General features: G+C 42.8%; 1 protein-coding gene across 4 annotated transcripts in view; it reads right to left on the bottom strand.

Annotated features, from left to right (window-relative positions):
* Positions 1–7,175: 7,175 nt before the first annotated feature.
* The window catches only part of LOC139540432 (zinc finger protein aebp2-like), a 55,033-nt gene continuing 38,357 nt past the window's right edge, over positions 7,176–23,851 (bottom strand). For all 4 annotated transcript variants that reach the window (XM_071344244.1, XM_071344246.1, XM_071344245.1 and 1 more), the window contains exons 7-9: positions 10,791–10,904; positions 8,455–8,484; positions 7,176–8,376 (exon numbers count right to left, since the gene is read on the bottom strand). In XM_071344244.1, the coding sequence (XP_071200345.1) occupies positions 8,370–8,376; positions 8,455–8,484; positions 10,791–10,904 (151 nt within the window). In that variant the 3' untranslated portion in view covers positions 7,176–8,369. The remainder of the gene's footprint in view (positions 8,377–8,454; positions 8,485–10,790; positions 10,905–23,851) is intronic.

The following is a 23,851-nucleotide window of genomic DNA, read 5'->3' as shown; positions in this document are numbered from 1 at the left end:
AGTCATTTAGGCAGGTTACCTTAGTGTTCTTGGGCACAGGCACTATGGTGTTCTGCTTAAAACATGTTGGTATTACAGACTTTGAAGAGGTTGAAAATGTCAGTGAAGACACTTGCTAGTTGCCCAGGGCATGCTCGCAGGACACGTCCTGGTAATCCGTCTGGCCCTGCAGCCTTTTGAATATTGAGCTGTTTAAAGGTCTTACTCGCATCGGCTGCGGAGAGCGTGATCTGTCTTCCCAGACCAGCTGGTGCTCATATGCATGTTTCAGTGTTATTTGCCTCACCGCGAGCATAGAAGTAGTTTAGCTCGGAACCGTTGTAGTACGATTCGATCTTAGTCCTGTATTGAAGCTTTGCCTGTTTGTTGGTTCGTCGGAGGTCATAGCGGGGTTTCTTGAAAAGCTTCCGGGTTAGAGTCCCGCTCCTTGAAAGCGGCAGCTCTAGCCTTTAGCTCAGTGCGGATGTTGCCTGTAATCCTTGTCTTCTGGTTGGGGTATGTACGTACAGTCACTGGGGACGACGTCATCGATGCACTTACTGATGAAGCCAATGACTGACATGGTGTACTCAATGCTCGCAAAACAGTCCTGTAGCTTAGCGTCTACTTCATCTAACCCCTTTTTTATTGACAGAGTCACTGGTGCTTCCTGCTTTAATTTTAGCTTGTAAGCAGGAATCGGGAGGATAGAATTATGGAGGGCGAGGGAGAGCTTTGTACGCGTCTGTGTGGAGTAAAGGTGGTCTAGAGTTTTTGTCCCTCTGGTTGCACAAATAACATGCTGATAGAAATTTGGTAAAATGGATTTAAGTTTCCCTGCGTTAAGAACCCTTTCCTAATATTAATTTGCACCCTCCTCTCCCCTTTTTGCCCTCAGAACAGCCTCAATTCGTAGGGGAATGGACTATACAAGGTGTCGAAAGCGTTCCACAGGGATACTGTCCCATGTTGGCTGGATGTCCCATGGGTGGTGACCCATTCTTGATACACACGGGAAACTGTTGAGCATGAAAAACACAGCAGTTCTTGACACAAACCGGTGCGCCTGGCACCTACTACCATACCCCGTTCAAAGGCATTTAAATAATTTGTTTTGGCTATTCACCCTCTGAATCGCACACATACACAATCCATGTGTCAATTGTCTCAAGGCTTAAAAATAATTCTTTAACTTGTCTTCTCCCCTTCATCTACACTGATTGCAGTGGATCTATCAAGTGACATCAATAATATATCAAGTGACATCAACTGTTCTGCCTGCGGATATGGAACCCTGACCTGTTCACCGGACGTGCTACCTGTCCCAGACCTGCTGTTTTCAACTCTCTAGAGACAGCAGGAGCGGTAGAGATACTCTTAATGATCGGCTATGAAAAGCCAACTGACATTTACTCCTGAGGTGCTGACTTGCTCCACCCTCGATAACTACTGTGATTATTATTATTTGACCATGCTGGTCATTTATGAACATTTGAACATCTTGGCCATGTTCTGTTATAATCTCCAACCGGCACAGCCAGAAGAGGACTGGCCACCCCTCATAGCCTAATTCCTCTCTAGGTTTCTTCCTAGGTTTTGGCCTTTCTAGGGAGTTTTTCCTAGCCACCGTGCTTCTACACCTGCATTGCTTGCTGTTTGGGGTTTTAGGCTGGGTTTCTGTACAGCACTTTGAGATATCAGCTGATGTACGAAGGGCTATATAAATACATTTGATTTGATAAGGGATCATAGCTTTCACCTGGATTCACATGGTCAGTCTATGTCATGGAAAGAGCAGGTGTTCTAATGATGTACACTCGGTGTATCTTTAAATGCAGTCATCTCAGGTTTCATTTGAAGCATCTTTTTATCCTTCGCTAGTTTGTGTCAGTTGCAAAGACATTGGCAATTTTGTATTTGTAGTCAACTTCATTGTGAAGTTATCGGCAGTCACAGAGAGACAGATAAACATTTGAAGTCTATGTAAAGCGGAGATCTTCTGTGTATAATGTGGGAATAACGCATCTAACGAGGCACTTAGCTGTTTTACGAGTGGTCTGAGGCAGTTGGTAAACAACAGTCGTTTTCAAGTGTAACTTTATTAACGATGGTTTAACGATGCTCCTACAAAGGTTCTACACTGCAAAAAGTGACATTTAAGTAAGCCTAAATATCTTATATTGAGCGATAATTCACTTAAAATGTGTTTTTCTTAACAAGCTAAATTGTCTAACTGGCAGATACTTTTGCTTATTTTTTACCTAAAGAAGGTTTAATACAAGTAATGTGTCTTATTTCATGATATTTTACCTTAATAAGACGATTAAGGTAAAATATATTGAAGAATATATTGAAATAAGGTAAACTACCTGTTGTTTTTCTTACCAAACTAAATGATCTAAAGACATTGGCAGATACTTTTGCTTATTTTAACCCAACGAAGGCTTAATACAAGTAATCGATCTTGTGTCAATATATTTTTAAGCGATATACAAGTACAGAGTGATATTGTTTCAGTTAAATGATCAACAGACATACAGTGGGGCAAAAAAGTATTTAGTCAGCCACCAATTGTGCAAGTTCTCCCACTTAAAAAGATGAGAGAGGCCTGTAATTTTCATCATAGGTACACTTCAACTATGACAGACAAAATGAGAAAAAAATTATCGAGAAAATCACATTGTAGGATTTTTAATGGATTTATTTGCAAATTATGGTGGAAAATAAGTATTAGGTCAATAACAAAAGTTTATCTCAATACTTTGTTATATACCCTTTGTTGGCAATGACAGAGGTTAAAAGTTTTCTGTAAGTCTTCACAAGGTTTTCACACACTGTTGCTGGTATTTTGGCCCATTCCTCCATGCAGATCTCCTCTAGAGCAGTGATGTTTTGGGGCTGTTGCTGGGCAACACGGACTTTCAACTCCCTCCAAAGATTTTCTATGGGGTTGAGATCTGGAGACTGGCTAGGCCACTCCAGGACCTTGAAATGCTTCTTACGAAGCCACTCCTTCGTTGCCCGGGCGGTGTGTTTGGGATCATTGTCATGCTGAAAGACCCAGCCACGTTTCATCTTCAATGCCCTTGCTGATGGAAGGAGGTTTTCACTCAAAATCTCACGATACATGGCCCCATTCATTCTTTCCTTTACACGGATCAGTCGTCCTGGTCCCTTTGCAGAAAAACAGCCCCAAAGCATGATGTTTCCACCCCCATGCTTCACAGTAGGTATGGTGTTCTTTGGATGCAACTCAGCATTCTTTGTCCTCCAAACACGACGAGTTGAGTTTTTACCAAAAAGTTATATTTTGGTTTCATCTGACCATATGACATTCTCCCAATCTTCTTCTGGATCATCCAAATGCTCTCTAGCAAACTTCAGACGGGCCTGGACATGTACTGGCTTAAGCAGGGGGACACGTCTGGCACTGCAGGATTTGAGTCCCTGGCGGCGTAGTGTGTTACTGATGGTAGGCTTTGTTACTTTGGTCCCAGCTCTCTGCAGGTCATTCACTAGGTCCCCCCGTGTGGTTCTGGGATTTTTGCTCACCGTTCTTGTGATCATTTTGACCCCACGGGGTGAGATCTTGCGTGGAGTCCCAGATCGAGGGAGATTATCAGTGGTCTTGTATGTCTTCCATTTCCTAATAATTGCTCCCACAGTTGATTTCTTCAAACCAAGCTGCTTACCTATTGCAGATTCAGTCTTCCCAGCCTGGTGCAGGTCTACAATTTTGTTTCTGGTGTCCTTTGACAGCTCTTTGGTCTTGGCCATAGTGGAGTTTGGAGTGTGACTGTTTGAGGTTGTGGACAGGTGTCTTTTATACTGATAACAAGTTCAAACAGGTGCCATTAATACAGGTAACGAGTGGAGGACAGAGGAGCCTCTCATAGAAGAAGTTACAGGTCTGTGAGAGCCAGAAATCTTGCTTGTTTGTAGGTGACCAAATACTTATTTTCCACCATCATTTGCAAATAAATTCATAAAAAATCCTACAATGTGATTTTCTGGATTTTTTTCTTCTCATTTTGTCTGTCATAGTTGAAGTGTACCTATGATGAACATTACAGGCCTCTCTCATCTTTTTAAGTGGGAGAACATGCACAATTGGTGGCAGACTAAATACTTTTTTGCCCCACTGTACATGTAGAGGACTATACAGTACTTTAGGGACTCATCATCTTTCAGCTTAAAGGGTGGTTAAACTTCCTGATTTGGACTTGTTTTTTGTCTTGCTATCAGGGATCCTTGGGATATCCTTACCCTAACCCTTACCTTAACCATTTGAAAGTTCAACTTCATTTTGGGTAACATCAGAATTGGGCAATTCTCAAAGTGGAGAAAGCTTTGGGGAGTCGCGAGTATGAAACTGAATGGGAAAAATACATATTTTTCATACATATTTTAAGTGGCTACATATGCTTACCACTTGTATTATATATTTATACCTTTGCCTAGTTGATCTGGTTTCGAACATAGGCTTACAATATTGCACCAAATTATTGTTTAATAAACATCTAATCTGTGCTTCAGAACCAAAAAGTTGCCTGTCTTGATTGTAGACCATTATAGTCTGGGTGGTTCGAGCCATGAATGCTGAGTGGCTGTCAGACATGGTATATCAGACCATATACCACAGGTATGACAAAACATTTGTTTTTACTGTCCCTACTTACGTTGGTAACCAGTTTATAATAGCAATAAGACACGTCGGGGGTTTGTGATACATGGCCAATATACCACGGCTAACCACGGAATCTTGTTTCTCATGGTCTGAGTCCTTTAGGTGCCTTTTGGCAAACTCCAAGCGGGCTGTCATGTGCCTTTTACAGAGGGGTGGCTTCAGTCTGGCCACTCTACCATAAAAACCTGATTGGTGGAGTGCTACAGAGATGGTTGTCCATCTGGAACGTTCTCCATTCTCCACAGAGGAACTCTGGAGCTCTGTCAGTGACCATCAGATTCTTGGTCACCTCCCTGACCAAGGTCCTATCTCCCGATGGCTCAGTTTGACCAGGCGGCCAGCTCTAGGAAGAGTCTTGGTTTTTCCAAACTTCTTCCATTTAAAAATGATGGAGGCCACTATTCTTCAGGACCTTCAATGCTTTCGAAATGTTTTGTCTCGGAGCTCTACGGACAATTCCTTTGACCTCATGGCTTGGTTTTTGCTGTTACATTATATAGACAGGTGTGTGCCGTTACAAATCATGTACAACCTTGTTGAAAGTAAATTTTGTGGAATTTCCTTTCTTTCTTAATGCATTTGAGCCAATCAGTTGTGCTGTGACAAGGTAGGGGTGCTATACAGAAGATAAAAGACCAAGTCCATATTATGGCAAGAACAGCTCAAATAAGAGAATTGACAATCCATCATTACTGTAAGACATGAATGTCCGTCAATACGGAAAATGTCAAGAACTTTGAACATTTCTTCAAGTGCAGTCGCAAAAACCATCAAGCGCTATGATAAAACTGCCTCTCATGAGGACTGCCACAGCTTTCCCACCTCATCCCTACCGCTATAGAAATAGATTTACTAGAAGGGACTACCCATCAACTAACTGTCAACACAGTAACTGAGGCATGGCTGTTCAGCTGGGTTTGTTTCTTTTTTCCCATCTCCAAGACCAAGTGGAACCCTTCTTTGATTAATGCAGTTGTCGTCAGAATCTGATTGGCTCGCTGCCTCTCCCCTTGTGGTCTGTCTCCTTTTATTTTGTTCGAGGCTTTAGTGGTTTGTCACAATTAATCTCCTCCCGCATCCTGTGTGGTCTCTCTCCCTCTCTCATCACTGGATGAAATGCCCCCCTTACCACATAGCCAGATATGGAAATAACTTGGGACTGTGTAGACTGGGTGTATTCGTGTGAGAGGTTGTTTGTGTGACAGAGTTGGTATGTGTGGGTATGCATCAGACAGACAATCAAACATTGGATTCTCATCTCTGTTGCTCTTAAGCCAATAGGGAGTCAGGCCCAAAAACAATGAGAGAAGAGCTCTGTTGCCAAGTGTACTGCAGAGCTTTCCAAGAATGTAACAAAGACTTTTAGTAGGGTTTACAGCAGTGGATCCTGGGCTCATTGTAATGGCTGGAATGAGATGACCGGGAACGGTATGAAACACATCAAACATGTGGAAACCATGTTTGACTGTTCCATTTATTCCGTTCCAGCCATTACATTGAGCCCATCCTCCTATAGCTCCCCCTACCAGCCTCCACTGGTTTAGACATGTAATGGCTAACCCGCCCATTAGCTTGTGTTCCAGTCCAATGTGTGTTTGTTTGTGTCTACCCAACAAGGCTTTTCCTAGAACGGAACAGCCAGCCATGACAGTGGTGTCCTTAAAAGATCAAACCATGATGTTCCCAAGAAGAAGACACCGAAATTATTTTAATCATTTTTAATCCTAAAGACTAACTCATAAATTCTAAACTATATTTCACTATGTGATCATTCTCTTCCTACCAGACATTGCTGATAGAATCCGGGCTTCTTCAAGCTTTAAATAAAAATGTATACAAGGGGCATGTTTTTTCTCATAAGAAATGGGGAACAGAATTCCACTCCCCTTTTGTATCTAATTTATACCTGTAGGGGATTACTGTTTGAGTTCTTGTTGACTTCCTGGTGACTGCTCAGAACCGAGGACATTAACTGACTGGTGTGTGAGGGTCAGATTACAGGGCTGTGATCAGAGCATAGAGATATCTGGTCTCACTCTGCCCTCTGAACACCGGACCACACCTAGCCACATGTCAAATACAGGCATTCTTTAACCCTGACATTCATAGTTAATGTTCAGAGGTGTACCAATTTGCTCTGCCACAGCTGAACGATCCCCAAGGTTATTTCCCATCCCTGAGTTGTTTGTTCAATAACTTGACCTAGTCAGTGATACTTATGCGTGCGCATCTGTCATGTAAGGCAATATGACAGCCTGTCAACCTGCCTCCCAAAAGACAGGCCAGGTGTTAAAGGGGGGGGGGGGGGGGTGATATAGTATGTACAGTGCAGAGATGTACTGCTGTTGTGCTATGGTGGAATATGACTGAGATGCCTCTCCTCTCTCTCCTGACTCTCCTGCCTCTTATCCCTCTCCTCACTCCTCTGGCCTGTAGATAATGAGTAGATGAGTGGAGTGAGCGAACTATCCCTCTGGAAGAGGACACACACACACACACACTGCAATAGTTAGTGCTGTTCAACAAGATCCTTTTACCTTCTTTGTTTTATTGGTGATATATTCCACTTTCAACATACAGAGTGAAATTTAAGTTCACAAGTCCTCATATGAATGTTGAACTGTATACATATACATGGTAAATAGGCTATAATAATAACACACTCATGAATTAGCCATGCCTTGGGGTTAAGGAGTTCTAGTTAACCCTAATGTAGTTAGTGGTCACAGGTGCTAGAAGGTTAGAGGTCATGCTTCAATGTACACGTCTGTATCGATCGGTTTCAACTAGTTACCACAGCCACAAAGTCTAAATTGGCTATATCGTAAAACTTAATGAAAACAAAAATGGGCTTTTTGGTCTTAATTTAAGGTTAGGGTATAATAGCAGTGTGGTAATGGTTAAGGTTAGGTTTAAAATCAAATTGTAAGGAGATAAATTGTAGAAATGGCCAGGGTTTATTACTTTGTGGCTGTGGTAACTAGTGAAGATAGTGTCTATCAAATTGTTGACAACAGCAAGAGAGCCCAAGAATAAGCACTGTCATGCAATAATGGGTAGCCTATACAAGTCATCATTTCCATTATCCCCATTTTATCATAATCATCGGAGACAATATGAACATTATATGGACTGATGATTTAATTTGACATCATTTCAACAATAATAGGTTACAAAAAGAGCTTTCACATTGAAACAATAATTACAGATTATGCTTCACAATAAACTACAGTATTTCATGGTATAAAAATAACTTACAAATCTGCAAAAAATATTTACAACAATGTCTACAAAAAATGCCGTATGTTACTTTCTACACAATTAAACTATTTCTTTACGCAGTTGTGTATAACAACCAAACCATAGTTTTAGTAGTACACTTAAAATCCTTTATACATGTTTTTCTTTTCAAGTTTAGCACTTAATATAAAACATTCATTACCTTTTAAAGAACAGAACCATTTTAAATGGTTAACCCACTTTCACTGCAGACTGATGCAGTGGTGAGTTTAAAAATACAGAGGAAAGCGGAAACATTCTCTACTCTACCCAGAAAAAGGATGTAACATCTCTCCTCTGTCCAGGGTCCCTTCTGCTCGTCTCCTCCTTTCAAGGAACGACAGACGTAGAGGCTCCCATATAGACCCACATCCTAAGAACAGGAGTTCTTCCCTTCTGTAGTCCTCTGTCCACAGAAGACTCCTTACAGACTGCAAATAAGGAAAAAGATGTGAGATTGTAGGCTGTAGGGACAATGAAAGGATCAGCTCTTGACATGTAATGCTTACCTTCGCTTCAGCTGCTTCTGTGGTAACGGTCTGAGGAGACATAACAGAGCGTATGTGAAGACATTTACATTTTAGTCATTTAGCAGACGCTCATATCCAGAGCGACTTACAGTAGAGAGTGCATACATTTTCATACTGGTTCCCAGTGGGAATCGAACCAACAACACCGGTTTTGCAAGTGCCATGCTCTACCAAGTGAGCCATACAGGGGAGGGAGGGAGAGAGTGTGTCAGATTGTCTTTATCAGGCACATTCATACTGAGTCAGACGACATTGTCCGGAAGTCTTTTTTTTCTGTCGCGCCATCATGCAAAGTTAAAATCATCAGTACCTGTCCCCTCTCTCCCTAAAATCGATGGGACAGGACTGGAGCCGTGCCTCTGTTGCGTGCCATATATCTCCTGATTTATGACCGTTTTGTTATTTTAGGCACATTGTTTCAGTAATCATTTTCAGTCTTTTATGGCAGGTCATAATCCTAACCTTATTTTCCATTACCTTGCCGTGGCTATGGAAGTACGGCGCATTGAAGGATAGCCCTGCCCTACACAGTGCTGCAGAGATCTTAATATAATGGATACTATGAGGGGGATTCAAGCTGCTAGCCTGGTCACTCTGAGGGGGCTATATTGCCTTCAGGTCTTAGCCAAAGCCACTTGACCATGCATTATCATGGTGAACCTTGCCCTTAGTTCTAATGGCAGTGTGCTTATACCTCACCTCATATTCCTCTCCAGCTTTAACTGCAGCCAATAGCATTGGAGAAGGCTGGGACAGCATTTATGAGCATAGGACACCTGCCTCTACACATACACAGAGAACACACATCTCACATGGGAAATGGCAGTTTCATTACCACTTCTCTTTTTTTAGGCTTGACATCATTTTGTTCTTGGTGAGTGGTGTGAATGTGAAGAGGCTCAATAATGGTCATTTTAATCCATAGAGACGTGAAGGAGAAGCTCGTCGGATGTTGATCTCTTTGCGACCTGGTTTTCTAGAGGGGAAGTCAAGGGTTGGCGCCACCTTGTGGGTAGCAGTAATGTGCAGAGAGATGGCACAGATCACGGACAGGGGCGCATCTTTGGCCACTCAGAGCTTATGGTATTAAGGCACTACATGGCCAAAAGTAGTACGCTCGTTGAACATCTCATTCCAAAATCTTGTGCATTAATATGGAGTTGATCCCCCCATTGCTGCTATAACAGCCATTTTTCTGGTAAGGCTTTCCACTAGATGATGGAATATTGCTGCAGGGACTTGCTTCCATTCAGCCACACGAGTATTAGTGAGGTCGGGCACTGATGTTGGGCGATTAGGCCTGGCTGGCAGTCGGCGTTCCAATTCATCCCAAATGTGTTCTATGGGGTTGAGGTCAGAGCTCTGGGCAGGCCAGTCAAGTTCTTCCACACCGATTTCGGAAAAAACTTTTCTATATGGACCTCGCTTTGTGCACGGGGGCATTGTCATGCTGAAACCAGTGGAGGCTGCTGAGTGGAGGACGGCTCATAATAATGACCTGAATGGAGTAAATGGAATGGTATCAAACAAATCAAAGACGTGGTTTCCATGTGGTTGATACCACTCCATTCCAGCCATTATGAGCCACCCTCCCCTCAGCAGCCTCCACGGGCTGAAACAGCAAAAGGCCTTCCCCAGATAGTGAAGCGTAGTTCATGACTCCAGAGAATGCGTTTCCACTGCTCCAGAGTCCAATGGCGCCGAGCTTTACACCACTCCAGCTGACGCTTGGCATTGCGCATGGTGATCTTAGGCTTGTGTACGGCCATGGAAACCAATTTCATGATTCTCCCGACGAACAGTTCTTGTGTTGACGTTGCTTCCAGAGGCAGTTTGGAACTTTGTAGTGCGTGTTGCAACTGAGAAAAGACGATTTTTACGCGCTATTCGCTTCAGCACTCGCGGTCCCGTTCTGTGAGCTTGTGTGGCCTACCACTTTGCGGCTGAGCCGCTGTTGCTCTTAGATGTTTCCACTTCACAATAACAGCCCTTACAGTTGACCGGAACAGCTCTAGCAGGGCAGAGATTTGACGAACTGACTTGTTGGAAAGTTGGCATCCTATGACGGTACCCCGTTGAAAGTCACTGAGCTCTTACGTATGGGCCATTCTACTGCCAATGTTTGTCTATGGAGATTGAATGGCTGTGTGTTCGATTTTATACACCTGTCAGCAACGGGTGTGGCTGAAAGAGCCGAATCCACTCAAATGGAGGGGAGTCCACATGCTTTTGGCCATGAAGTGTACTTTATTTTGGGGGCATCCAGATTTTACTGTGATCACAACTTATTGATCAACGCACGCACGCACACTGACCTGTAGATGTTGGGGTCTAGTAGCATAGCGGTGTCCTGTGGTAGCTGGGATAAGTGAACCACTTTAGTCTTCAGCTGAGAACGCTCCGTCTCGTTCACCCACACATCAGGCAGGCTGCAGGACGACACACAAACACAGAGGGAGAGAGACACAGAACATGTGGTCAGAGCATGGGCTTTGTTAGAACATGTGGTCGGAGAAAAAGAGAGAGAGGGGAGAAGGAGAGAAGGGGTGATAGATGGTAAGCAGGTAAGAGGAGGAGGAGAAATATGGCGGTGCAAAGGGGAAGGGAGAGTTGGCAAGAGACGATGGGAGGGGGGGGGGATCTCCACTAACCGAAGATAATTGTATGGATTTTCTTTCTAGAAATAATGTCAAATTAACAGCTGTACAGAAAGACTTGTGTGAAGGCCAAATTACAGAGGAGGAACTTCTTGATGCAATTAAAGCCTTTAAGTCTGGGAAAACTCCAGGACTGGATGGCATACCAGTGGAGGTATACCAAACCTTTTATGATATACTCAGAGGACCATTATTACATGTTTTAACCACTCCTATATCAATGGTAGATTATCTGACACTCAACAAGAAGATTGGATGTAATTATTACTGAAACAGGATACAAGTGGGAAATATAAAGATCCAGTCCTTTTATAAAATTGGAGGCCTCTTACATTTCAGTGTTGTGATTCAAAAATTCTAGCAAAATGCATAGCGCATAGAATTTAAAAGGTATTATCGGATATTATTCATCCATGTTTTTACATGGACGATACATTGGAGATAATATAAGACAAGTACTGGAAACATCAGAACATTATGAAACATCAAGTATGACTGGAGTTTATATATTTTCATTTATTTATTTATTTTACCTTTATTTAACCAGGCAGGCCAGTTGAGAAAAAGTTCTCATTTACAACTGTGACCTGGCCAAGATAAAGCAAAGCAATGTGAGAAAAACAACACAGAGTTACACATGGGATAAACAAACGTACAGTCAAAAACACAATAGAAAAATCTATATACAATGTGTGCATATGTAGTAAGATTAGGGAGGTATGGCAATGAATAGGCCATAGTGGCGAAATAATTACAATTTAGCAATTAAACACTGGAGTGATAGATGTGCAGAAGATTAATGTGCAAGTAGAGGTGGGGTGCAAAGGAGAAAAAATAAATAACAACATGGGGATGAGGTGGTTGGGTGGGCTATTTACAGATGGGCTGTGTACAGGCGCAATGATCGGTAAGCTGCTCTGACAGCTGATGCTTAAAGTTAGTGAGGGAGATATAAGACTCCAGCTTCAGTGATTTTTGCAATTCGTTCCAGTCATTGGCAGCAGAGAACTGGAAGGAAAGGCGGCCAAAGGAGGAGTTGGCTTTGGGGATGGTCAGTGAAATATACCTGCTGGAGTGCGTAGTACCGGTGGGTGCTGCTGTGGTGACCAGTGTTCTGAGATAAGGCGGGGCTTTACCTAGCGAAGACTTATAGATGACCTGGAACCAGTTGGTTTGGTGACAAATATGAAGCGAGGGCCAGCCAGCGAGAGCATACAGGTCGCAGTGGTGGGTAGTATATGGGGCTTTGGTGAAAAAACAGATGACACTGTGATAGACTGCATCCAATTTGCTGAGTAGAGTGTTGGAGGCTATTTTGTAAATGACATCGCCGAAGTCAAGTATCGGTAGGATAGTCAGTTTTACGAGGGTATCTTTGGCAGCATGAGTGAAGGACGCTTTGTTGCGAAATAGGAAGCCGATTCTAGATTACATTTTGGATTGGAGATGCTTAATCTGAGTCTGGAAGGAGAGTTTACAGTCTAACCAGACACCCAGGTATTTGTAGTTGTCTACGTATTCTAAGTCAGAACCGTCCAGAGTAGTGATGCTTGACAGGCGGGTGGGTGCGGGCAGCGATCGGTTGAAGAGCATGCATTTAGTTTTACTTGCATTTAAGAGCAGTTGGAGGCCACGGAAGGAGTGTTTTATGGCATTGAAGCTCATCTGGAGGTTTGTTAACACATTGTCCAAAGGGGGGCCAGAATTATACAGAACGGTGTCGTCTGCGTAGAGGTGGATCAGGGAATCACCAGCAGCAAGAGCGACATCGTTGATATATACAGAGAAAATAGTCGGCCCGAGAATTGAACCCTGTGGGACCCCCATAGAGACTGCCAGAGGTCCGGACAAACTGAACTCTATCTGAGAAGTAGTTAGTGAACCAGGCGAGGCAGACATTTGAGAAACCAAGGCTGTTGAGTCTGCCGATAAGAATGTGGAGATTGACAGAGTCGAAAGCCTTGGCCAGGTCGCTGAAGACGGCTGCACAGTATTGTCTTTTATTGATGGCGGTTATGATATCGTTTTGTACCTTGAGCGTGGCATGACCACCTCGGAAACCAGATTGCATTGCGGAAAAGGTACGGTGGAATTCAAAATGGTCGGTGATCTGTTTGTTAACATGGCTTTCGAAGACTTTAGAAAGGCATGGCAGGACGGATATAGAGCTGTAACAGTTTGGGTCTAGAGTGTCTCCCCCTTTGAAGAGGGGGATGACCGCGGCAGCTTTCCAATTTTTAGGGATCTCAGACGATACAAAAGAGAGGTTGAACAGGCTAGTAATAGAGGTTGCAACAATTGCAGCGGATAGTTTTAGAAAGAGAGGGTCCAGGTTGTCTAGCCGAGCTGATTTGTAGGGGCTCTTTCAGAATTTCTGAACATCAGCTATCTGGATTTGGGTGAAGGAGAAATGGGGGAGGCTTGGGCAAGTTGCTGTGGGGGGTGCAGAGCTGTTGACCGGTGTAGGGGTAGCCAGGTGGAAAGCACGGCCAGCCGTAGAAAAATGCTTATTGAAATTCTCGATTATTGTGGATTTATCGGTGGTGACAGTGTTTCCTAGCCTCAGTGCAGTGGGCAGCTGGGAGGAGGTGCTCTTATTCTCCATGGACTTTACAGTGTCGCAGAACTTTTTGGAGTTTGTGCTACAAGATGCAAATTTCTGTTTGAAAAAGCTAGCCTTTTCTTTCCTAACTGCCTGTGTATATTGGTTCCTAACTTCCCTGAAAAGTTGCATATCGCAGGAGCTATTCAATGCTAATGCAGTATGCCACAGGATGTTTTTGTGCTGGTCTAGGTCAGTCACGTCTGGAGTGAACCAAGGGCTATATCTGTTCTTAGTTCTGATTTTTTTTAATGGGGCATGCTTATTTAAGATGGTGAGGAAAGCACTTTTAAAGAATAACCAAGCATCCTCTACTGACGGAATGAGGTCAATATCCTTCCAGGATACATAAATGCCTGGAATATAAACATTTCAGAGAATCTCTTATAAAATGGGTTAAAGTTATGTATAGTAACCCTAGGTGTAAAATAGTAAATAATGGCTAATTCCCAGAATGTTTTAAACGGTCAAGAGGAAAGTAAAACAAGGTTGTCCACTATCGGCATATCTATTTATTATTGCCATCGAAATGTTAGCTGTTAAAATCATATCCAAAAATAACATCAAGTGGTTAGAAATCCAGGGCTTTAAAACAAAGATGTCATTGTATGCTGATTGATGTTTTCTTTTAAACCCACAATTTGGATCCCTCCACAGCCTCATAGAAGGACTAGATACATTTTCTAACTTCTCTGAATTACAACCAAATTATGATAAGTGTACAATATTACATATTGGATCACTAACAAATACAATTTTAACATTACTGTGTAGTTGACCAATAAAATGGTCTGACGGTTATGTGGACATACTCTGTATACATATCCCGAAAGAAAGACATTCTCAATCCAATACATTTGTATAAAAAGTTAGCAAAAATGAAAAGATTTTGCTACCATGGAAAGGAAAATACCAGTCTATTTGCGGAAAAATAACCCTGATTTACACTTTAGTCATATCCCGGATGACCTATTTGCTTATGGTCTTGCCTACACCTAGCAACCTGTTTTTAAAATTTATGAGCAAAACATTTTCATTTTATTTGGAATGGCAAGCCAGACACAATTAAAAGGGCCTATTTATATAAGGATTATGATTACTTACAAGCCCTTAACCAACAATGCAGTTCATAAAATATTTACTAAATAAAATAAAAGTAACACTAAAATGGCATATCAATAACGAGGCTATATACAGGGGTTACCGGCACTGAGTCAATGTGAGGGAGTACAGGTTAGTTGAGGTCATTTGTACATGTAGGTAGGGGTAAAGTGACTATACATAGATAATAAACAGCGAGTAGCAGCAGTGTAAAAACAAAGGTGGGGAATGTCCACCAGAGCTGTTGCCAGTTGGACAGTTCCCGAAGACAAACAATACACAACTAGCTTTATACTAAGTGAATCGTACATAGCTCGACGTGAGATCTTGGAGACAGAGGACCCATGTCTGTGACATGCTAGCCTCCCTGACATGTTGACCCCAGCTCTCCTGGGTGATGCCCATCCAGGATTTTAAAGGATAAGTTATTTTTTACAACCAAATCTCTATTTTTGATGTGAATGGAATGTCACAGAAAGGTCCACACACCTTTTTTGTTACTTCAATTGTTTTCGAGAAACATACCCAAAGCAAATCAATTCTTCATCCTTATTGTGTAATATGGGGGCCCTGAAAAAACATGAACATAGGCTTCAAAAACACCCAAATACGTCCTTTTGATAACGGCAAAGAAGGTCTTTAGATGTTGTACACATAAAATTGTATCATTGCTACCTTTATCCGCAACATCATATTCCATTTTGTTGCGACTAAAGCGATACCTCTCCATCCATTTTACAGGGAACTCCTAAAATAAAGGAAACACTTCAGTAAATGAGGGATACAAAGTACAGTGCATTCAGAAGGTATTCAGACCCCTTGACTTTTTCAACATTTTGTTACGTTACAGCCTTATTCTAAAATTGATTCAATAGATTTCCTCATCAATCTACACACAATACCCCATAATAATGAAGCGAAAAACAGGTTTTTAGACATTTTTACAAATGTATTACAAATAAAAAACACCAATACCAAAAATCTGTTTCCATTGATCATCCTTGAGATCAACTTGATTGGAGTCTGTGGTAAAATGTAAGATGGCGCCGGAAGAAATGGCAGTAATTTTACAGGCGCCCAACCAATTATGCTATTTTGTATTTTTTTCTCTCATTATTTGTAACTTATTTTGTACATAATGTTTCTGCAACCTTATCTTACGGCAAACAAGAGCTTCTGGATATCAGGACAGCGATCACTCACCTCGGATTAGACCCCAATTTTTTTTTTCAACAAGCAGGATGCACAGGACATTCTCCGAACACCCGACCAGGCCAACATCCCAGTTATTTGCAAGAGGAAGAGACGCAGGTACAGAGGACACAGAGCAGGATGCCTTGTAAGGATCCGCAGAAGGCGAGTGGAAAAGCTGCCGTTACTGTCAATATTTCTCGCCAGCGTGCAATCATTGGACAATAAATTAGATGAGGTACGATCACGAATATCCTACCAACGGGACATAAACTGTAATATCTTATGTTTCATGGAATCGTGGCTGAATGATGACATGAATATTCAGCTAGCGGGATATACGCTGCACCGGCAAGATAGAACAGCACACTCCGGTAAGACGAGGGGGGGGGGGGGGTCTGTGCATATTTGTAAACAACAGCTGGTGCACGAAATCTAAGGAAGTCTCTAGATTTTGCTCGCCTGAAGTAGAGGATCTTGCGATAAATTGCAGACCACACTACTTGCCTAGAGAGTTTTCAGCTATACTTTTTGTGGCTGTTTATTTACTGGCACTAAGACCGCATTTAGTCAGTTGTATAAGGAAATAAGCAAACAGGAAACCGCTCACCCAGACGCGGCGCTCCTAGTGGACGGAAATTTTAATGCAGGGAAACTTAAATCAGTTCTACCTAATTTCTATCAACATGTTAAATGTACAACCAGAGGGAAAACAATTCTAGATCACCTGTACTCCACACACAGAGGTGCGTACAAAGCTCTCCCACGCCCTCCATTTGGTAAATCCGACAACAATTCTATCCTCCTGATTCCTGCTTACAAGCAAAAATTAAAGCAGGAAGCAAACTGACTCGGTCTATAAAAAAAGTGGTCAGATGAAGCAGATGCTAAACTACAGGACTGTTTTGCTATCAAAGACTGGAACATGTTCCGGGATTTTTCCGATGGCATTGAGGAGTACAACACATCAGTCACTGGCTTTATCAATAAGTGCATCGAGGACGTCGTCCCCACAGTGACTGTATGTACATACCCCAACCAGAAGCCATGGATTACAGGCAATATTCGCACTGAGCTAAAGGATAGAGCTACCGCTTTCAAGGTGCGGGACTCTAACCCGGAAGCTTAAAAGAAATCATGCTATGCCCTCCGACGAACCATCAAACAGGCAAAGCGTCAATACAGGGCTAAGATTGAATCGTACTACACCGGCTCCGACGCTCGTCTTATGTGGCAGGGCTTGCAAACTATTACAGACTACAAAGGGAAGTACAGCCGCGAGCTGCCCAGTGACACGATCCTACCAGACGTGCTAAATCGCTTCGAGGCAAGCAACACTGAGGCATGCATGAGAGCATCAGATGTTCCGGATGACTGTGTGATCACGCTCTCCATAGCCGACGTGAGTAAGACCTTTAAACAGGTCAACATTCACAATCTCAATTGCACTCCACACTGCCCTTTCCCACCTGAACAAAAGGAACACCTATGTGAGAATGCTATTCATTGACTACAGCTCAGCGTTCAACACCATAGTACCCACAAAGCTCATCACTAAGCTAAGGATCCAGGGACTAAACACCTCCATCTGCAACTGGATCCTGGACTTCCTGACGGGCCGCCCCCAGGTGGTGAGGGTAGGTAGCAACACATATGTTCACCCATGACTGCATGGCCAGGCATGACTCCAACACCATCATTAAGTTTGCAGACGACACAACAGTGGTAGGCCTGATCACCGACAACGACAAGACAGTCTTCAGGGAGGTCAGAGACCTGGCCGGGTGGTGCCAGAACAACAACCTATCCCTCAACATAACCAAGACTAAGGAGATGATTGTGGACTACAGGCAAAGGAGGACCGAGCACACCCCCATTCTCATCGACGGGGCTGTAGTGGAGCAGGTTGAGAGCTTCAAGTTCCTTCGTGTCCACATCACCAACAAACTAGAATGGTCCAAACACACCAAGACAGTCGTGAAGAGGGCACTACAAAACCTAGAGGAGACTGAAAAGATTTGTCATGGGTCCTCGGATCCTCAAAAGGTTCTACAGCTGCACCACCGAGAGCATCCTGACTGGTTGCATCACTGCCTGGTATGGCAACTGCTTGGCCTTCGACAGCAAGTCACTACAGAGGGTAGTGCGAACGGCCCAGTACATCACTGGGGCCAAGCTTCCTGCCATCCAGGACCTCTATACCATGTGGTGTCAGAGGAATGCCCTAAAAATTGTCAAAGACTCGAGCCACCCTAGTCACTGTTCTCTCTGCTGTTGTTCTCTCCGGTACCGGAGCACCAAGTCTAGGTTCAAGAGACTTCTAAATAGCTTCTACCCCCAAGCCATAAGACTCCTGATCAAATGGCTACCCAGACTATTTGCTTTTCCCCCCCACACACACCCTCTCCCCCTCTTTTACACCGCTGCTAATCTCTGTTGTTATCATCTTTGCATAGCCACTTTAATTAACCTCTTGGTGCTACAGGGGGTGCTGTTTCAACTTGGACATTTATCGTTCCCAAATTAAACTGCCTCGTACTCAATTCTTGCTCGTACAATATGCATATTATTATTACTATTGGATAGAAAACACTCTCTAGTTTCTAAAACCGTTTGAATTATTTCTCTGAGTGAAACAGAACTCATTCTACAGCACACTTCCTGTCAAGAAGTGAGATTTCTGAAATTGAGGTCTCTGTTCCAGGGTCGGTTTATAAATTCCCTTAAAAGCTATGGGGCTACATGCACTGCATACGCCTTCCCCTAGATGTCAGTAAGCGGTGAGACTTTGAATGGAGCGGATAGCACCATCTGGGGGAGTATAAAACGTCTTGGAACGGAAGTACCGGCCTTTTCGACCGGGCGCCTGACGCAAGAAGTACATCGGCATGGCTTCTTCAAAAGCTTTCGGTTTAGCAGTTCTATATCTCCGGCTCTGATTTCATTTGTTTTTTGTCTTAAAAACTTCATAAGGTAATTAATTTAAACCGACTTATAGCAGTTTATAGCAGTTTATTGCGATTTTCCTGGATTTCTTTGTGATGCGCTTTCACGAGCTGGACACCTCTCCAGTGGGTGGCTAACGTTAGCGGCTATTTCGACAGGACAAGAGGACATCTTTCAACCCAAAGACGATTGTTCTGGAGAAAGGACACCTTGCCCAAGATTCTGATGGAAGCTCAGCTAATAGTAAGCCGTCTTTATGCTGTTAATTCGTACTTATGTTGACAAATGTCAAATAATAATTCCGCCATGAATTATGGTGCGGTCTCGCTTTAGCGCACGCTGTATTGCGCAGTAACGTTAATTTTCAAAATCTAACGCAGCGATTGCATTAAGAACTAATTTATCTTTCATTTGCTGTCCAACTTGTATTTTTTAGTCAAGTTTATGAATAGTTTTCGATTAGAATAGGTGCCTCTCCAAGATGGCGCCGGACAGATTGCCTGATGTTTTGGTCACTAATCACATTGTATAACCACGATTTGTGCCGCTAAATATGCACATTTTCGAACAAACTCTATATGCATTGTGTAATATGATGTTATAGGACTGTCATCTGAAGAATTCTGAGAAGGTTAGTGAAAAAATTAATATCTTTTGGTGGTTTATACGTTATCGCTATGTTCGGCTTGAATCAATGCTGTTGTGATGTTTGCTATTGTGGTAAGCTAATATAACGTTATATTGTGTTTTCGCTGTAAAACACTTAGAAAATCTGAAATATTGTCTGGATTCACAAGATCTGTGTCTTTCAATTGCTGTACGCTGTGTATTTTTAAGAAATGTTTTATGATGAGTAATTAGGTAATACACGTTGCTCTCTGTAGTTATTCTAGTCGCTTTGGTGAGAGTTGTGATGGTGGCTGCAATGGTAAACTATGATTTATACCTGAAATATGCAAAAAAAAATAACAAAACATATGCTATACAATAAATATGTTATCAGACTGTCATCTGATGAAGTTGTTTCTTGGTTAGTGGCTATTTATATCTTTATTTGGTCGAATTTGTGATAGCTACTGATGGAGTAAAAAAATGGTGGAGTAAAAAAAGTGGTGTCTTTTGCTAACGTGGTTAGCTAATAGATTTACATATTGTGTCTTCCCTGTAAAACATTTTAAAAATCAGAAATGATGGCTGGATTCACAAGATGTGTATCTTTCATCTGGTGTCTTGGACTTGTGATTTAATGATATTTAGATGCTAGTATTTACTTGTGACGCTATGCTAGGCTATGCTAGTCAGCTTTTTTACTGATGGGGGTGCTCCCGGATCCGGGTTTGGGAGGAATTAGAGGTTAACCTCTCTGGGATCGCGGGACGCTTGCGTCCCAACAGCCTGCTAAAATGTAGAGCGCCAGATTAAAAAAAAAATCAATAAAATCAAACTTTATTAAATTACACATATAAGATACCAAATTAAAGCTACACTCATTGTGAATCCAGCCAACATGTCAGATTTCAAAAAGGCTTTTCGGCGAAAGCATAAGATGCTATTATCTGATGATAGTCCAAAGGCTACACTCTCTTTGTTGACAATTTCAACCATGCCGGCGCTACTCAAAACGCAGAAATAAAATATAAAACATGCATTACCTTTGACGAGATTCTTTTGTTGGCACTCCAATATGTCCCATAAACATCACAAATGGTCCTTTAGTTCGATTAATTCCGTCCATATATATCCAAATTGTCCATTTATTTGGCGCCGTTGTACCAGGAAAAACAGCGTTCAATTTGCGCAAAATCACGACAAAATATCTAAAAAAATTACCTCTAAACTTTGCCAAAACATTTCAAAGTACTTTTGTAATACAACTTAAGGTATTTGTAAACGTTAATAATCGATCAAATTGAAGACGGGTCAAACTGTTTTCAATACAGGATATCAACAAACTCACGGTACTTTTCAAGTCTTGCTCAACTCTCAAACATAAACACACGACGTCACTCCACTTCCGGGTCAATATCTTTCTCAGTTCACTATTGAAAAACCTTAACCTTTTTCCATACAATGGCGACATCCAGTGGAAGCAGTAGAAACTTCGTGGATAGTGATTAGAATTCTGGTTTGCCCATGACAATCCATTGAACATACAGGAACTTAACAATAAAAAAGTTAGTCCTCAGGGTTTTGACTGCTATAAAAGTTCTGTTATACTTACAGATATGATTCAAACAGTTTTAGAAACTTCAGAGTGTTTTCTATCCAAATCTACTAATAATATGCATATCTTATATTCTGGGGATGAGTAGCACGATGTTGAAATTGGGCACGCTATTTTTCCCTAAGTGAAAACTCTGCACCCTATCCTCAAGAAGTTTTAATAACTCTACCTTCATGTATATAGTCTCACTATTGTAATTTTACTGCTGCTCTTTAATTACTTGTTACTTTTTCTTATTCATATGTTTTTTTTCTCCTGCATTGTTGTTTAGGGGCTTGTAAGTAAGCATTTCACTGTAAGGTTGTATTCGGGCGCAAGTGACTAATACAATTTGATTTGAAACAAACATGAAGTCAAACTTTTCCCTGAAAGCGACACGAACACACAAACACATTAACACCGTCCCCTACAGATCCACATTACTACAGTTCAGTAATAGATCCACTCACACTCCCAGAATGGACTGAAGATTATGCTGATCTAATATGGCCACCCTCTCTCACTTCTACCGTCTCAGTAAGTGATATCTCCTCCCTCTCAACTCTCCTCTATAGATAGACCGATAGACAGTGATAATTAATAATGCCAAATGCCACAGCACTATTACAGTACTGCTCTGCTGCTCAGAGAATGTATGACTCAATGTAGCGTCATTGACTCTCCTGCACAGTCAGAGTGAATTGGGACCTAGGTCCCTTTCCTAGGTCCCTGACCTCTATCCATCTGTAATTTCTCTCTCCATCTCTCTCACCTTCTATGCCATCTCTCTCTCTTGATCTCTCTCCATCTATTTCCAGATGAATCAGACGAAAGAGCTAGAGGGAGAAGGGTAGATACTGTATCGGAAGCTGTCAGTTACAATACTTCATATTAAATCATCCCGCCTCTTGCCCTCCTCTGGCCTCCCACTCCGTCTCCTCTCCTTCCATCTCCATCTCTCTTTCTGCTCCCTCTTTCTCCTTCAGTCCTATCCCCCTCAATCTCTCTGGACCTTCACTTGCTAGCTCCCCCTCTCATCTGTCTTGCTCCATCTGGCTCTTGTTACCTCACTACATCTTTCTCACTTTCTTCCCTGCCTCTGTCTCTCCATCTCTCTCTCTGTGAAACTCTTCAGAGTGTTACGCCTGCTCCCGCTCCCCCTCCCTGGCGCTCGAAGGCACCAGGCTACCCGTCATCATACACGCCTGTTACCAACATTACGCGCAGCTGCGCTCATTGGACTCACCTGGACCTCACCTGGACTCCTTCACTTTGTTGATTACCCCCTGTATATCTGTCTGTTCCGTGGTTGTGTTCCCTGTGTCCGCATTATTCCGTATTGTGTTTGTTATGTGTTCCTGTCCAGACACTGTTCCGTTTCATGTCCGTCAGCTAGTAAACCTTCACTTCCTGTACCTGCGTCGCTCCCTTACACAGAGAGGCAGGGTGAAGGCAGGGCAGTCCCTTCAATGGAGGTTCAGTCACTCAGAGGCACAGACGGAGTCAGAGGACAGAGTTCACCTCCCCAAGGCTACAGGCCTGTCCTGCTGTGGTTCACCATGTCACTGTTCAAGTAGACCTATCTCATTAACAATACAGCACAGTCCAATACAGAGCACCACCAATCTAGTTTAGTTTAACAACACAGCAGTACTGGCCTGGAATTAGTTGGCCAGGGCTGAGATGGGTTGCCACACTTTTAAGTCACTATTAGAAAGATTGTGAGAAAGACAGAAACCCAAATTTGTTTTCGTTGTACTGGACTGACAAGAGCCAACCGGATGCATGGGGAAAGGAGGCAGACTTACAGAGCGAGGTTTAGGACTATTCCAACTCTGCCTCTAAAAGGTGTCCGGCTGGGGTTCTGGGACTAGCTGGATTTTCAAGCAGACCACTGAGTGATGGCATTGACTGATTGTGGACTCCATTTCTCTTTCAGTGGAGAGACCAAGACAGGACTCAAAACTGTGACCAAAACACTCGCATTTGAGACCCTTTGAATTGGGTCTCATATTGGTTGCTAGAGTGCCAGTGAAAATAATGTAGCTGGTTACATTTAGTTTTTTAAAAGTATTATTATCAAGATGTATTCAAACAGCAACCAGTCTGCAACAATGGGTATGCAGACCAGGTAGCACATTCAAAAAGTTTGGTCGAAGTCTTGGTTGAATCTTTGTGATGTGCAATTCAGTAATCATGCACTGTTTGAATGAACATTTATTTTTTATTACTTTTCTTTTTTCTTTAATTGTTTTCTTCCCAATTTCGTGGTATCCAATTGGTAGTAGTTACAGTCTTGTCTCATCGCTGCAACTCCCGCACGGACTCGGGAGAGGCGAAGGTCGAGAGCCATGCGTCCTCCGAAACACAACCCAACCTAACCTAGGATGTGCATTGACACAATGCACACCCAACCCGGAAGCCAGCCGCACCAATGTGTCGGAGGAAACACCGTACACCTGGCGACCTGGTCAGCGTGCACTGCGCCCGGCACAGGAGTCGCTAGTGCGCGATGAGACAAGGATATCCCTGCCGGCCAAACACACCCTAACCCGGACAACGCTGGGCCAATTGTGCGCCGCCCCATGGGCCTCCCGGTCGCGGCCGGCTGCGACAGAGCCTGGGCTTGAACCCAGAATCTCCCAGTGAGGAGTTGCCAACTTGTTGTAGTATGGA

This window comes from Salvelinus alpinus, chromosome 15, assembly GCF_045679555.1.
Source record: "Salvelinus alpinus chromosome 15, SLU_Salpinus.1, whole genome shotgun sequence".
Lineage (NCBI taxonomy): Eukaryota > Metazoa > Chordata > Actinopteri > Salmoniformes > Salmonidae > Salvelinus > Salvelinus alpinus.
The sequence above is the reverse complement of the archived record's forward strand: the minus strand, read 5'-3'. Positions and strand labels throughout refer to the sequence as shown.